Source organism: Lycorma delicatula, chromosome 9 (genome assembly GCF_047948215.1).
Source record: "Lycorma delicatula isolate Av1 chromosome 9, ASM4794821v1, whole genome shotgun sequence".
In the NCBI taxonomy this organism is placed as follows: domain Eukaryota; kingdom Metazoa; phylum Arthropoda; class Insecta; order Hemiptera; family Fulgoridae; genus Lycorma; species Lycorma delicatula.
The window spans coordinates 84,693,552-84,708,199 of record NC_134463.1 but is presented as its reverse complement, the minus strand read 5'-3'; the positions used below and the strand labels follow the sequence as shown (position 1 = coordinate 84,708,199).

Genomic DNA, 14,648 nt, shown 5'->3' with positions numbered 1-14,648 from the left:
AGGAGAACCTGGATCTTCTGGAATGCCAGGAGAGCGAGGTTTTCCTGGGGTTCCAGGTATGGATGGAGAACCTGGATCACCAGGAGAACAAGGTGAAAAAGGAGAGAAAGGTGAAAGAGGATCTGAAGGAATGGGAATCCAAGGTCCTATGGGACCTGAAGGACCTGCAGGTAAATTTTTTTGTGCTTTTCAAGAGAAATAGATTTTATATGATTTCAATATTTTTAAAATTTAGGGATACCCAATAGTAGGTTGTTGTATTGTCTTGTTTTGAACATCCTCTGTTTTATGCCATACATTGAGTAACTCACTTTTACTCTTAAATAAGTTTAAATTTTGTTAGTCTTATTTTACTTAAGAAGGTTGTTTGAACTTATCACATACACTACTGTAGTTGAGAGCTGCTACTTCCAACACAGAAAGTGAATGGGAGTATTGGGTTTATTTTTTCTAATACCATATACAGATGTATTAGAGGATTAAATACTTCACCCATGCTGCTTGTAGTCTAATCATTTGCTTTTTAAAGATGCTGAGATTAAGCGTTATGTTTTACTTCTCTTTCATTTCTTAAGAAGTTACTATGAATAACTGAATAATTAATTTTTAAATGTAAAGTAAAAATAATATCTTCATGCAATTATGGGATTTAAAATATTTTATATCAGATATTTTTAGTGAATTGTTGTAATTGATACATTAATATAACTGTCATTATAGAATATAACATTATTAATGTAATGGAGAATATAAATACATTAAATTGGTTTATTTAAATTTATTTAATGTTAAATTTTATGTATTGTAACATTACTCTCCTTATATATATATATTTTTTTAATTTTTATTATGTCTGTATCTGCAGTGACAATATTTGACTTATGTGAACTTATTTACAAATCGTAAATAGGAAACTTTGGTGTTTCATACATTTGAATAATATAGTCTGATAATTAGATAATGAAAAAGTTTATTTTGTCTATTAATCAAAGTGCTAATATCATAAAGCAAGCAAGAACAATCCATTGAGCTATGGAACTCATTACCAAAGAAAGAGAATAGAATCAAAAATTATTGTGTGACTGTGAAATAATTGATAATGATTTTGTTGCTTATAGAAAGTTAATCTGGAAGATTTGGGGAAGAGTTGTTGCTTATAGAAAGTTAATTTGGAAGATTTGGGGAAGAGATTCATAGTTTTGCTGCATTCCTTGACGGTTGATCAAAATCATGATCATTTATTTTCATACAGAAATGTAACCATTTTCTAGAAAAAACAAAAATGTGCATATAAATTTTATAATTTTTAATATAATAGGTTGATTTTTAAATGAGTATTTCCTCAAGATTGTGTATTTATGATATTTTTCTTTTTAACATCCATTTTTCAAAGTTTTCTGGAATGTAGCTGAAATGTTGCATCTTTTTCCTCAGACCAGTCTACATGAGAGAATTTAGTATAGAAATTTATAGCATATGAAAAATATCATCCTGATAGGATTAAAATCCCAATCTCACATGAAAAACAAAGATCCACTGCTCTACCACAGAGGCCAGGTTGGCTTTTTGTTTACTTATAATTATTTACATTAAAAAGATGAAATTTACCATTTTAATATTATTGTTTTTATATTAGTGATGTAAAATCATACATAATCTTATGATTGTATTCTTGCTTTGATACAATGAAGTTTTACAGTTTGGTTTGTCTATATCAGTTGTTCTCAAAGAGGGTGATAAAGCCCTGTTGTGGGCACTGAAAAAAGGTAAAGAATCAATAGTCTGTATCCTCTGCGAAATACATTAATTACATCTTTATTGTCAAAAATTTTGTTGTTATATCTAATAATTGTATGCATTTTATATTTTTATATAAATTAGTTAATTTTTCAGAAACTGCTTACATGAAAAAATGTTATGATTACATTTCTTCAAAGTAGTTTCCTTCGGTAGGTACATAATATGGGCCAACATTTATAAAGTTGTTGGAAATATTCCTAGAACCCATTTGAAATATTCTCAGCTGCTTTGCCACATTGGCCATCGTGTCATTTGTGTTTTTGGAACTTTTCCCTTCAGACCATTTTTCAAGCAAGGAAACAAGTTAAAAATCAGTTGGTGTCAGGCTGAGTGTGTATAATGGATGCTCCAGAGTTGTACATTATGTTGTCCCTGACATTCTTTGACAAGCATGGATCAGTGTGTCAGGGTGTTGCCTTGCAATAGATTCCAATTCTTTGTTTTCCATTTTTCAGGACACTTTCTTCTTACTGCATTCCTTAAACAACGAAAGATATCAACATACATTTCCTTATTCATTTCTGTTTATCAGGAGTAAATTTGTAATACCTTGCGAATCAAAAAATGTCCAACATGACTTTTCCTTTGATCCTATCCAAATGAAATTTCAGTGGCCATGAAGATGATGTTGATTTTCACTCTGGTGACTGGTGTTTGGTATGTGGATTATTGTAACCACATAAACCTTACCGTGAGCCATGGTGGAGACATGAATCCACCGTGAATCATCATCTCCTGTTTTGATATTGTTCAGAAACCTTTGATCTTGATCATCCATTATCATTAGGTCTTCTCCCAGTGCCATGCAAGTTTCATTCTGGTCACTGCAAACAGCATTTTTGGAATACGTAGAGAAATACAGCATATGTTCTCATCATTATGCAGAAAACTTCAGTTGTGGAGCTAGACAGGCAACCATTATAAATATCAACTTCAACCTAATACAACAACCATCACTAAAACACTTCTACTGATCTTAAATTGCTGTTCATTTCACTGCTGATTCTCTGCACGCTTGTTCAAGTAGTGTTAACATGGCTTAAACAACATGGTGTTAAAAAGTGATTTTTTAACCAAACTGCAAAATCTTATATTTATATACTTTCAATTGCTGACATTTTTACTATGACCAATTGTACAAATTGTATGAAACAGATAGATTTAGTATTGTATATAAAACAGGAAACATGTGATGCATGTATATCATGAAGTCATGATTGCTACTAACATAAAACTCAATTAATTCCTTATTATGATTGCAATTTTAAACTGTGAGACAATTCCAAGAATGTTTTCATACCTACCTTGTATATATATATATTTTTTCTTTGCAATTAAATACAATGGGATATTAAACAAATTTTCTTTGAATTTTAATGTAGGACCTTCAGGACCAGAAGGAATTGGCTCTCCAGGTAGACAAGGAGATAGGGGAGATCCTGGAAGAACAGGTTAGTGTTATCTGTTTCTAGTTAGAAGAATTGTATTAACACAAAATTAGTATGTATCTAATTGACAAACATTTGATATTTATTAATTTTTAATTTATCTACATCTTTTCCCCTTTTTGTTACAGTAGTGTTCATATCCATACTTGAACTAAACATTTTATAAAATAGATTAATGTCTAGATGAGACATTGTTACTGGATTAATACTACTGAGTTTTTGCTATTAAGAAGCATTGTTGCATATAACTATTAAATTTTTAATGAAAAACTAAACTGAAGTTGTTTAATGTAACATTTTATCATATAATGCTTTATATGATAAAGCATTATAAAGCACCACTGGTGCTTCTGTTTCTCAATATTATCAACTAATGTTATTGAAGCAGTTTTCTTAAGTTAGGGAGATATGTATTTAGAATACAAGTTTATTTTCATTGGTGGAGGATTGTAATTCCATATATGTGATGGTTGGCAAATGTCAATGAGAGGTTGTTAAGTGTACACTGGATCTTTGAAGTTGTATCCCATTTGTCCATAGGACATTGTCCAATCAGAGCAGTTCAATTTATAAATTCCCAGAGCATTTCGTTTGTTTGTAATAATTTGTTGCTGTATTGTCTATATTTATCCATTTTTATGTGCTAAGTATTTTATAGATTCGAGTTCTATTTGACTTATGATGACAAAAGCATGTTGAGTAGTCTGTGGAGTATACTTCTGAAATCATATAGTTTATGAGAGACTGGGTAGTATAAGTGTTGTGACTGAAGGATTTCATTGTTGGTTATCTGCAAATTTTAAAAATGTGTTTGTGTCAGTCATTTTTTATGATGATGAGGGAAGAAAATTTAATTGTTTTTATAGCCATGTATGAATTTAATTTTGTGGTATATCGAGTGTAATTATGTTAATAGTTGTTCTTAATGTCGTGTCGGTAACGTTTTTTTAATGTTAGTAGCTCATCACAACTAGCTGTTTGCTTAAATAATATTTAATAGTGATTAAATTAGGTCTTTGTGATAGTTAAATAATTCCATCATAAGTGCTTGACAAAATATATCTCCGTTAAAAATAAGATTTGATTGAAAGTAAAATGAAATTAAAGTGTGTAGTATAGTTAGTGGTCAGTTGAAAAAACTAGGAATTTTGTATACAGATTTTAGTTAAAGAGTTCAAGAAATATTACAAAATTTTAAGAATATGACCTGTCCCAAGTACTTAAAGTTAATAAATCACCCAGATATTAGTTCCCCTGGTAAAATGAGGTCATACTGAAATTTTTAAGATATTATATAAGGAGTAAACTTGATGGTTTCTTGTGTTTTTTACCCTGAAAAAATCAAACAAAACAAGCTCCAGAACTGTATCTCCTGGAGTTTTCATGATAACAAACGTAAAACTGAAAACTTTGGTTGTAAAAAATATGTTTTTTAGGTTTGAAGTACAATAACTTTTCTGGCTAATAACTGCTAAATTTTATTATAAAAACACATGGAGAATTTCATTTTAAGAAAACTGATGTAATAATCCTAAGAAAAATCAACTTTTTTTGTTAAAAACAAAATTTAACAGAAGAATGTTATGAATTGGTAAAAATTAAAAACAGCTGTTTTTAGTACAAAAGCAGTAAAAAAGTATTTACACCTTTGAAAATTTAAAATAATTTATTTTACTTTAAAAAAAAAATACTCACTGCGGTTTTTACTTTATTAATTTACAATAAATGTTAGAAAATTTCACCTAATCTTAACATCTATGTGCTTTTAATCTCATTTGTTTACATTTTCTGTCACCAATCTAATGATATATTCATGTACCTTGATAAGGGCAGCAGCACTGAGAATGTGAGCGATCAGTTAGTATTTACTTGTTACTTGTATATTTCGCATTTCATCCTTCCCCTATAAACAGTAATTGAAGGAAGTAAGGTGTGGTGATTTATGTGGCCAATTTACCAGACCTCTATGTCCAATCAATTTATTTATTGATAATTATCAGGTTACAGAATAAGGTACAATATGTAATTACAAAAAATATTACTTAACTACACACTGAACCCTGCAGAAATGCTGAAGCATTCTATATGCAGCATGGAAAAAACCTAGCAGCCAGTACATAATAAATATTACATTAATTTTCTTAATAAAACTAAGTTAATTTATTCATTACATCTTTCTTAATACTTAAATTACTCTCTATTTCAAATACACTTCATTTTCATTTAGTGGTGTACTAACCCACTTTTCCAGTCTATTTTTGTTATTTTCAAAGCTTATATTTTTGAGTTCTTTTGGTAACATGTTGAAATAGAATACTGATGTATATACATGTCCTTTTTTTTTACTTTAGGCAACAGTATTGTTTTTTTCGTGTAATGAACTGTTATTAACATATTTATGTGATAGTTCTTGTAATGAATTGTGATTTTTTGTAATATGTACTTTTTATGTAAGTCATTGGGTAACTAAGCATTGCTATTCTTTTTTATGAGAATCTTGATAACTTTATGAAAATTTTCAATCATTTTCATAGTTGTTTTATTTGCTCCAATATTAGCATAAGTAACTACTATAATATAACCAGTACATAATTATGGAGAGATTTTTAGTAATAACTTACTAGCCCCATATAAAATGTAAATCATTTATTTGGGTTTTTGCACAATACTAGCCATTTGGTAATTTCAACGCAAATATAGATCAATGATAACTCCTAAATACTCAGTTAGCTCAACTTTTTAATAACCATCCTTTCAGTAAACAAATTCATAATAAGTAAAATTCGTAATAAGTCAGTGTGATTTGAAAATGTCATGCAAACTGTTTTGTTAATATTTAACGATAATTTATTTACGTCTAGGTAGTCTTTTATATTCTTTAATAAATGTTGTGCCTTTTGCTTAGTTTCACCACAATTATTAGCTACACATAACAAAATCGTATCATCTGCATCTGATATTATAATAATACATTCAGTATTTGAGTTCATTATAAAAATATCATTTATAAGTAATATAAATAACAATGGCCCAAGTACTGTTGTACTTTGTGGTACTCCAGTATCTATTACTGTAGAATTACTTTAATTAATTTTCACAATTTGCTTTCTATTATACAAATAATCTTTTATTAATTGCAATACATTTCCTCATATACCTATAATTTCTCATTTTTCTAAAAGTTATTTACAGTTAACATTATCAAAAGCCTTTGCTAAATCAAAAAAATCACAGCTACTATTTTTTTACTGTCTAAATTTTAACAATCAATTCTGTAATTTCAACAATGGCATTTTTTGTTCCTTTACCTTTTCTAAAACCAAACTGAGACTTAGATATAATATTGTACTTTTCAAAAAAGTTTGGTAATTTTGTATGCAATGTTTTTAAAAACATTTTTGTAAAGTTCTTAACCTTGACGTAATATAACCTAACCTAATATAGGCTTGTTTACTATTGTCAGATTTAACAAGAATTACTTCTGCTGATTTGAAATGACTAGGACAGAATCATTCTTAAATATTAGATTGAGTAAAAATACTAGAGAATTAGTATTATATATCCACCAATTTCCTCAATATGATTTAGCATGTATGTTGTCTACATCACGAGATTTGTTTTTTTGGTTGCATTAACATATTTATAAATTTACTAGAGGTATTAGTTTTAAAATTGTACTATTTTTTTCCTGTGCTTAGTTGTTCAACTGGATATATTTTGCTTAAGAGATACTACTGTAATTTCCTACATTTCCAAAATAATGATTGAAATAATCGACTGTACTAGCTATTTCAGTTAAGTTTTCATCTGTTATATAACAAAGCTCCCTACTGAATTTTTTACCTCTGCCAGTTTTACTATTCACAAAGTTCCATGTACTTCGGATCAGTTTTATACTTATTCAGTTTAGATTCTTCTTATCTTATTTTTGGATTTAATTTTTACCAGTAAATGTTTCATCTAAGGTTTGTCTTAGATGAAAAACTTCTCTTTGTTCATGAAATGTGTTAGTGCTCCATCAAGTTGCTAGTACATTTCAATTTGTTTTGCTAATGAGAAATTTTCAAGCACTGTAAGAAATTCATTTTTAAAAATTCTGGTTAATCTCTACTTGTGACATGCTGTATTAATGTGAAAGTCTATTAATTGGTTGTCGATTATGCCGAACGAAACATTCACTGAATGTTGTTACTGGAAATTTTATTCGACTACAGCATGTGGGTTTTTTCAGACCATCAATGTGAATTTCATGAGTTGCTTGTGTCATTATGAGTAAAAGTTGCTTTGTCCAAAAATAGTATGAACAGAATTAAGTGGTAATTATTGTTAATCCTTTGATAAAACTGCAGTTGTCTGGCATGGTCACCAAGCTGGAGGTGTTGAACTTTCTGAACGTGATACAGACACAGTCTACAAGCATATAATGTCTCCATACTGTACTTTGCAGAGTGTTGAGTTATGTAGAAATTCTTTGCATGCTCGTTGTAGGACTAAGCTGCACCACCTGAAGAATGCTTTACCTTTTATAATAACATGTGTTAACAGACCATGTTAACAGCTGCTAATGCATTTCAACAAATTTCACAGAAGCATAATCTTCACTGACAAATATAAAAAAGATAATTGTATGAATTTTTTATATCTCATGATCACATAACACGAATACAGACACATTCAAAATCAGCAAAAGACCTACAATACAATTAACATTAATATTACCACGTGCAGCATTACACTAATGTCTCGTGCAGCAGAAATTTTCAGCATTCAAATTCATATTGTACAGACTACATAAAGTTCCAGTTTCACAAAAAACTATTAAAATGAACTACACATGATAATGTTTTCTTCAGATTAGTTGTTACTACAGGACATAACTAAACAAAATTGTACATAAATCTTAGAACATAAAACATAAAAAAAGACAAATGATAAATTCACCCCTTGTTTACATCCACACTTAATAAATTACACAAAAATTCATAAGAACACATTACAAATACCTACAACATCGCATACAGTACATTAATAAAACAAAATATAGATTGTCTGACAAAAACTCATACAAATGCTCTAAACAAATATGAATTATCTTTAGTCTACAAGCTTAATTCCTGTAGTGCAATAAACTCTTCATAAAACAAGCAGTTAGAACTTTTAACAATAGTGCAAAGAACATTTAAAAGAATTTTGTTCAAACACTTGAATTCTTTTTCACAAACCATTTCACTGATTAAACAAGTCACACATGGAGAAACATCAGCAACATGAAAAATTTTGTAATAAGGACTGAAGGAGAAAAATTAGGCTATTCAAATATATAAAAACAGCATTCTAAATTATTTAAAAAAAATAAAAATAAATCATTCACTCTTTGCAAATAACACAAAAAAAGATCCTTCATACACCCACTGTCTTAAACAATGTTATGAAAAACACTTGGCTCTCAGTAGCAGTCCCTGATGGAAGATGATTATAGTAAACGTTTCCATCAGATTGATATAATTTTTACATAAAATAAAAACATATTATATAACCTATTTAAAAACTGATTTTGGTAATAATTTTTGTGTAAAAGCAATGAAAAATTCAATCAGTAATATTTATGATTTTGCTGTTGAATAGGTTAATCAGCTTATTCCAGTTAAAATAACTTTTTCTATGAAAGAATGAAATGTTCTTTTATTGATGAAATTTCATAGTATTGAAACAGTTTAGCATTTTGGGTTCATTAACTCACCATCTGGGGCTAAAATTTTCTTTTTTATTGCTCTCATAAAAAAAAAAACTAGAACAATTCAGTGAAATATTAATTTCATTGCTTCTATTTTTTTGTTTAAATATTTAAACTCTGATTCTGATTTTATACATTTGGCATGAAGCTTGGGTCTTGTAAAATTAGAGAATAGCTGGTGAAGTGGGTAAAAGAGATCAATGGGTCTGTACTTTTGCAAATAAGATTAAATAGTTCTCATTTCAGAAAAAATTTTAGAGCTCTAATTTTTTGTTTGATATTTTAAAGAAAATAAGTTATTACTACAGAGGTACTAAAATAAATTTGTCATTTGAGTATTACTTATAAACATTTTTTTGTTATTTGTTCATAATTGTTAAATGTGCAAGAGAAAATAAAGTACAAGAGCAATATAGGTTAAAGAAATGACTACCCAAGCTACAGAAGTGTTGATGCACCAGATTTCATGAATCATCAAGTTGTTAGTCTATTAGAAGTGCAATGTGAAATGTGTAACATTGTGCAGTCTTATTAACTCTAAGGGAGTACAGTACATTACAACATATTTTATAATAATAGTACATAATAATGATATAATGTAACAAAATAAAATTCCCTTGTGTTATGCTTATGTATTTTTCTAACAACTTTAAAAAGTGGGATTGTTTTTTATATGAACAGTATACGCTAAGAAAGTTAAAAAAAATGCTGCAATTCCCAGCAGTAACTTAATGTTTATAATTATGTACCAACAGTAAACTATATATATAATTTTCTTTATATGGATACATTTAAACAGAGAATAATTTGTACTTTGTGAGTAACTCTAACCATTGTTTTTATTGAATTCACATAGATGTAGGTGTAACTCTGTGCCTTTTAAAAACCATTCTGTAGGTAATTTATGGAGTAAATGGTGATGATTTAAGTAAATTCTTTTGTGGTTATGTAATTCCTGCGCATTAAAATTAAAGGATTCATTATGAAAATAATTTTCATGTAGAGAATGTATAAAAGTAAAGATTTGCTCAAATTGCTTATTTTTCTTCTAGTCTTATAACTCTAAATAAGCCTTTATTTAAATACGTTCAGCATAGCTATTAACATTAAATTAATAAATAAAAATGTTTTCACGTACGAATCCTTGTTGGCATGACAAACAATGATAGCGGTCAGACGAAAGTAAGCCCTAACCAGCAATCGAACCTGGTCATCGGACAATTACCATCGGGCAGATTCAGAAAATAAGAGTTAGTAATAATGCAATGAGTAATTAGAAAAAGTGTGCGTACGACAATGAACGAAAACATATTAGACTTAGCACGCATGACGAACGTTTACAAAGAAAAAAAAACTAATTTATAAACGGCTCTTTTCTTGTAACTTTTACTTAGTCAGGATGCATATTAACGTGTATATAAATTAAGTTATTAATTTTAAACAAGTTTTTTTAAAACAATAGTAAACAAAGTTTCACTGCACACGAACTCATCATACTAGAGTATTACCAACTTTAAAACGCCAAAAATTTATATCATTGCCATATGCAGCTGTAACTGTTTAAAACTGTATTGAAAGTTACATTTTAATTTTTTCATGCTTTTTCCTGGGCCACTTGTAAATATTTGTTGCTGTCAGCTAAATATGCTGTATTAACGATAAATTAATTATTTTTGTAGTTGGCTGTCTAATTGTCAAAGTCTAATTCGTTACACCGAGATACATAAACATTCAACGATTATTATTCTTTTTGTCTCGAATTGTTAACAAAAACATTTTGTGATTTTTCAAATGCTGTTCGGAAGCAAGTATTCCTAATTATAATTTGTATAGTCATCAATTAACGTGAACATATTTCTGTTTTACATTAAAATTTTCGAGGGAATTGTACATTTGGTACAAAAGAAAGGGATTTGAAAAGTGAAGTACAAATAATAGACTGCGTAGCCAAATTTTTTCAGTCGTGTTCAAAAGTTTTCTGAATAACACTTGAATATTTCCGTTCTTATTTATGTAAAATACTCAGCGTTGACGCATCAAGGGAGTACTTAGTACGTAATCTTGCCATCTAGTGTCAATTTATTGTACTACTTGGCTTCTGAGTTAGTAAACTTCTAAATTACCTCTAATGGAACTATTTTTTATTTTATAAATGGTGCCGACGAGTGTAATATTAGCGTGTTTAAAAAATAAATTTTAAATTTACGTTTTTATAAAGTAGGGTCAGCAACAATCAAATTTACATTAGATGTATTTATGTGTGAAAAATTAGAACATGCACGTGCATTAGAAATTTACTTCATTTAGTTATTCCGTTGCCTGTTGTTTATAATGTATATGTATAATTATTTCTTGGAACTATAATATTAAAATGTGACATAGATGAAAAGTATATCTTTTCATGAAGTTGTTTGGTTTTCATATTTATCCATTATGAGATTTGTAATTATAATTTAGGTTTATTTGCAAAACTTCTCGAAAGTAAGGTTGCTGAACTTTAGGTGACCCACTTAGGTTTGCAATTGTTACGTCATACTGACCTTGCGTAGGGGTTACCGTGATCAGGAAGGCGGTTCCCCCAGGGAGAGGCTAACCATTGCACTACGGTTAGCTGACCCCTGCGAATGTGAATAATCAAAAGTGATTATTCCGTGCGCTTAATTTTTGAGTGACCGGGACAGGCGGGTCTCGCTGTCCTGGACCAGCATTTGGTGAAAAATTTTAAATTACGTGGAAAATGTCTTAGGAGAAGGGTTCTCGTTCCACATCTTTCTTGTTCCCCAACATTATGAGGTATATATGTAAAGGAATCATCATTGATCACCTAAATTAAAATAACATTATCGGCAATTAATTATTTTGGAAGTGTGAAACGGGTTTGGATATCTAAGCAAAAATAAATAACTAAGTAATAATATAGTATAAGTAACAAGTAAATAAGTAACTAATAGTGTGGGTAGGGGGAGGGTTGTATACTTATTTTATACACTTGTGTACAAAAAATAATTGACAACTTTAGAATTTGTGATTGGCCGCTCTGTGATTCTGAATTAAATTTTCACCGGGATTTAGATTTTTCAAGAAGATTTTTGTTCATTCTCAGGCATGAAAACATTACGCCGGGCAGCAAACTGAAGCAAAAACAATACCCCTTTTTAAAAAGCTTTAAATGTTTTTCAAATCAAATAATAAAGCTTATCAAACCAGCAATTATTCTTTTTGGGGCTAAGTGGTAAACGCTTTTCAGGAGGAACTTCGCCCTCGAGTGTATAAACATTTATAAACAGCATAATTTTAATCTATATATACTATAAAGAGGGGTAACATATTCAGTAGATTTGGGCTTGCAAAATACTCTTCAGATAAATAAATATTTTAAAACTTTTTTCGGTTTTTTTTTTATCCCAATTTTTTTAATGGGTGCGAAGGAAGTTATTTGGCGTTGTGGCTCAACCACACTACAGCCACTGTTACTGTATGTGTGGCTGCACTTGCATTCAGTTACGACTAATAAACATAAAATTAAAAGATTGACCGATACGGGAGGAAACTCAAGTAATATGCGCTGGCGAAGCTGCGACCCCCCATTAGTTAATAAATAAAAAGTTGGTTTATGACAGTTGTTCAGTATTGTGTTGTTTCTTACTACTGCCATCTGGTTTGATTTACTACTCGTATATTAGATCGCAGAAATATACGAGCAAAAAATCTCGAATATAAATGTTTATATTTATATTTTTTAAATTTTAAATTTAGGAATGCTAAAGTTAATGACAAAGAGAACTGAACTCAAACCCTTAAAATTTCCAACAACAAAGAAATAAGTATAGTTCAAAAATTTAAATATTTGGGATAAATCATAACACCGAATACAATTAAAAAAAAAAAAAAGGATGAAGAATAGCTTACGAAAAATGGAAACTGCCTTTTATCTTACGAACATTTACAGTAAAAAAATCTTTGTCATATAACTCCAAATTGAGACACTATAAAACTTGTAGTCCTACCAGAAGCAATGTTTGGGGCAGAATGTCTGTGCAGTTTTTTCCGAACAAGAAATAGCGGAAGTATAAAAAAGGATTTTATGAAAGATTTATGGACCAAATTTTAAGATGGAATTTACAAATTGAAAAGTTAAAAATAAACAATAAATTCAGATAAAATGGGGTATAAATTCAGATAAAATGGGGTACAATCCGGAATAGAAGATTACAGTTTTATAAACATTTATGCAGAATGAACGACCAAAGATTGGCAAAACAAATATTTAATTTCTACGTAAAACAGAGCCACAAATACCAAGCGGTTTAAAGAAATAGAAACAGATCTAAAAACATTAAATATTTCTAAGGAACTGTTTAAAGACAGAAATAAATTTAGAAAAGTGATTCGAGAATCTAAGTTTCCAGAAAGAAAGAAAAAGAAGGATATAAACCTGAATAGGTGTACGGAAGAAACGCTACAACAGAGAAAAGGAATAGAAAACCTTTTGGGAAAAGAAAAAGAAGGCAAAACTATTAACGTGATCGAACGAAAAGGAAAAAAATGTTAAAATTAACGTTCGTTACACTTCCATTTTATTAGTTAAAGTTTGTAAATTAAAAAATAAATAAATAAATGTTTTCCTTTTCGTTACTTTCCTTTCGTTGTTTTCCTTTTCGTACTTTAAAAGATTTTTGTTGTTCTGTAAGATTGTACTTTTTTTTAACTGTTGGTAAAGTTTTCATAAATAAATAAATTTAAAAAACATTTTGAAGTAATGCAATTTTTCGTGTTAATATATACTTGCATCAGCTGTTTTCTTTGAATAAAAAAAAATTATATTTTTGCATTGGAAAAATTATTTTATAATTTTATATTAATTTTTATGGCACAGATTGAATCGTTTATTACAACTGTACTGTGTTTAGGCAGATTGTTTCTAATGGTTGACAATTCCACTAGATGGCAGAGTTAATCGTATTTGAGTATTTTTCTTTATTAAATTTAATTAACTTAAGTTTGAAATAAATCTTGACAGATTAAAAAAAATTTAATACATTTTTAACTGTTCTGTACCGTAATCTGTAATTTAATTCAAGGCTATATGTTATTGTGGTAGATTTTTTTACAACTTCTCAATAGTTTATAAGCGAAATTTTGGATCGGTTGTGAGAGGGTAAGTAGTTTAAACATACTTACCTGGCGTGGAGGTTACCGTGATCACTAAGGCGGTTCCTCCAGGGTGAGGCCTTTCCATTGCACTTCGGTCGGGCTGACCCCTGCGAATATCCCAAATGTGGATATCTCGGGCGCGTAATTTTTGGTAGTCGGGACTGCGTTCGCGCTGTCCCGGAATTAATGTAATGTCAACTCTTAATGTATAAGTGGAAGGATTCTTATGAATGTCCCACCCAATCCCCGTCTCCGTTAAAACTCCACTTTTTCTACGGCTTGGTTATGTTTGTAATTTTTGAAACTTATAAAATTCGTTATTTTACTCGATTAAATTGTAGAAAGCTTTTCGGCTATCGTTTTTATATCAGAAAAAAAATACCATTTTAAATAATTTTACGGTGGCTCTCTCAGCTTTTCTCCCTCGAGGGGCCCTTTTAATTAAAAATTTATCCATGGCGCCCTAAAGTAAAACGTACGACTGCTCGCTCAAAAACGAAGGAGATAAAAAT

The 14,648-nt window shown here is 29.5% G+C and overlaps 1 protein-coding gene and 2 non-coding genes across 6 annotated transcripts in view; all 3 read left to right on the top strand.

Moving 5' to 3' along the window:
• Positions 1-14,648, top strand: part of LOC142329810 (uncharacterized) — a 117,303-nt gene that overhangs the window by 88,549 nt on the left and 14,106 nt on the right. For all 4 annotated transcript variants that reach the window (XM_075374650.1, XM_075374651.1, XM_075374648.1 and 1 more), the window contains 2 exons: positions 3-170; positions 3,183-3,251. In XM_075374650.1, coding sequence (XP_075230765.1) covers positions 3-170; positions 3,183-3,251 — 237 coding nt within the window. The remainder of the gene's footprint in view (positions 1-2; positions 171-3,182; positions 3,252-14,648) is intronic.
• Positions 11,515-11,683, top strand: LOC142330776 (U1 spliceosomal RNA). Its single transcript, XR_012757833.1, has one exon. It is a non-coding gene; the product is annotated as a U1 spliceosomal RNA (small nuclear RNA).
• Positions 14,156-14,317, top strand: LOC142330775 (U1 spliceosomal RNA). Its single transcript, XR_012757832.1, has one exon. It is a non-coding gene; the product is annotated as a U1 spliceosomal RNA (small nuclear RNA).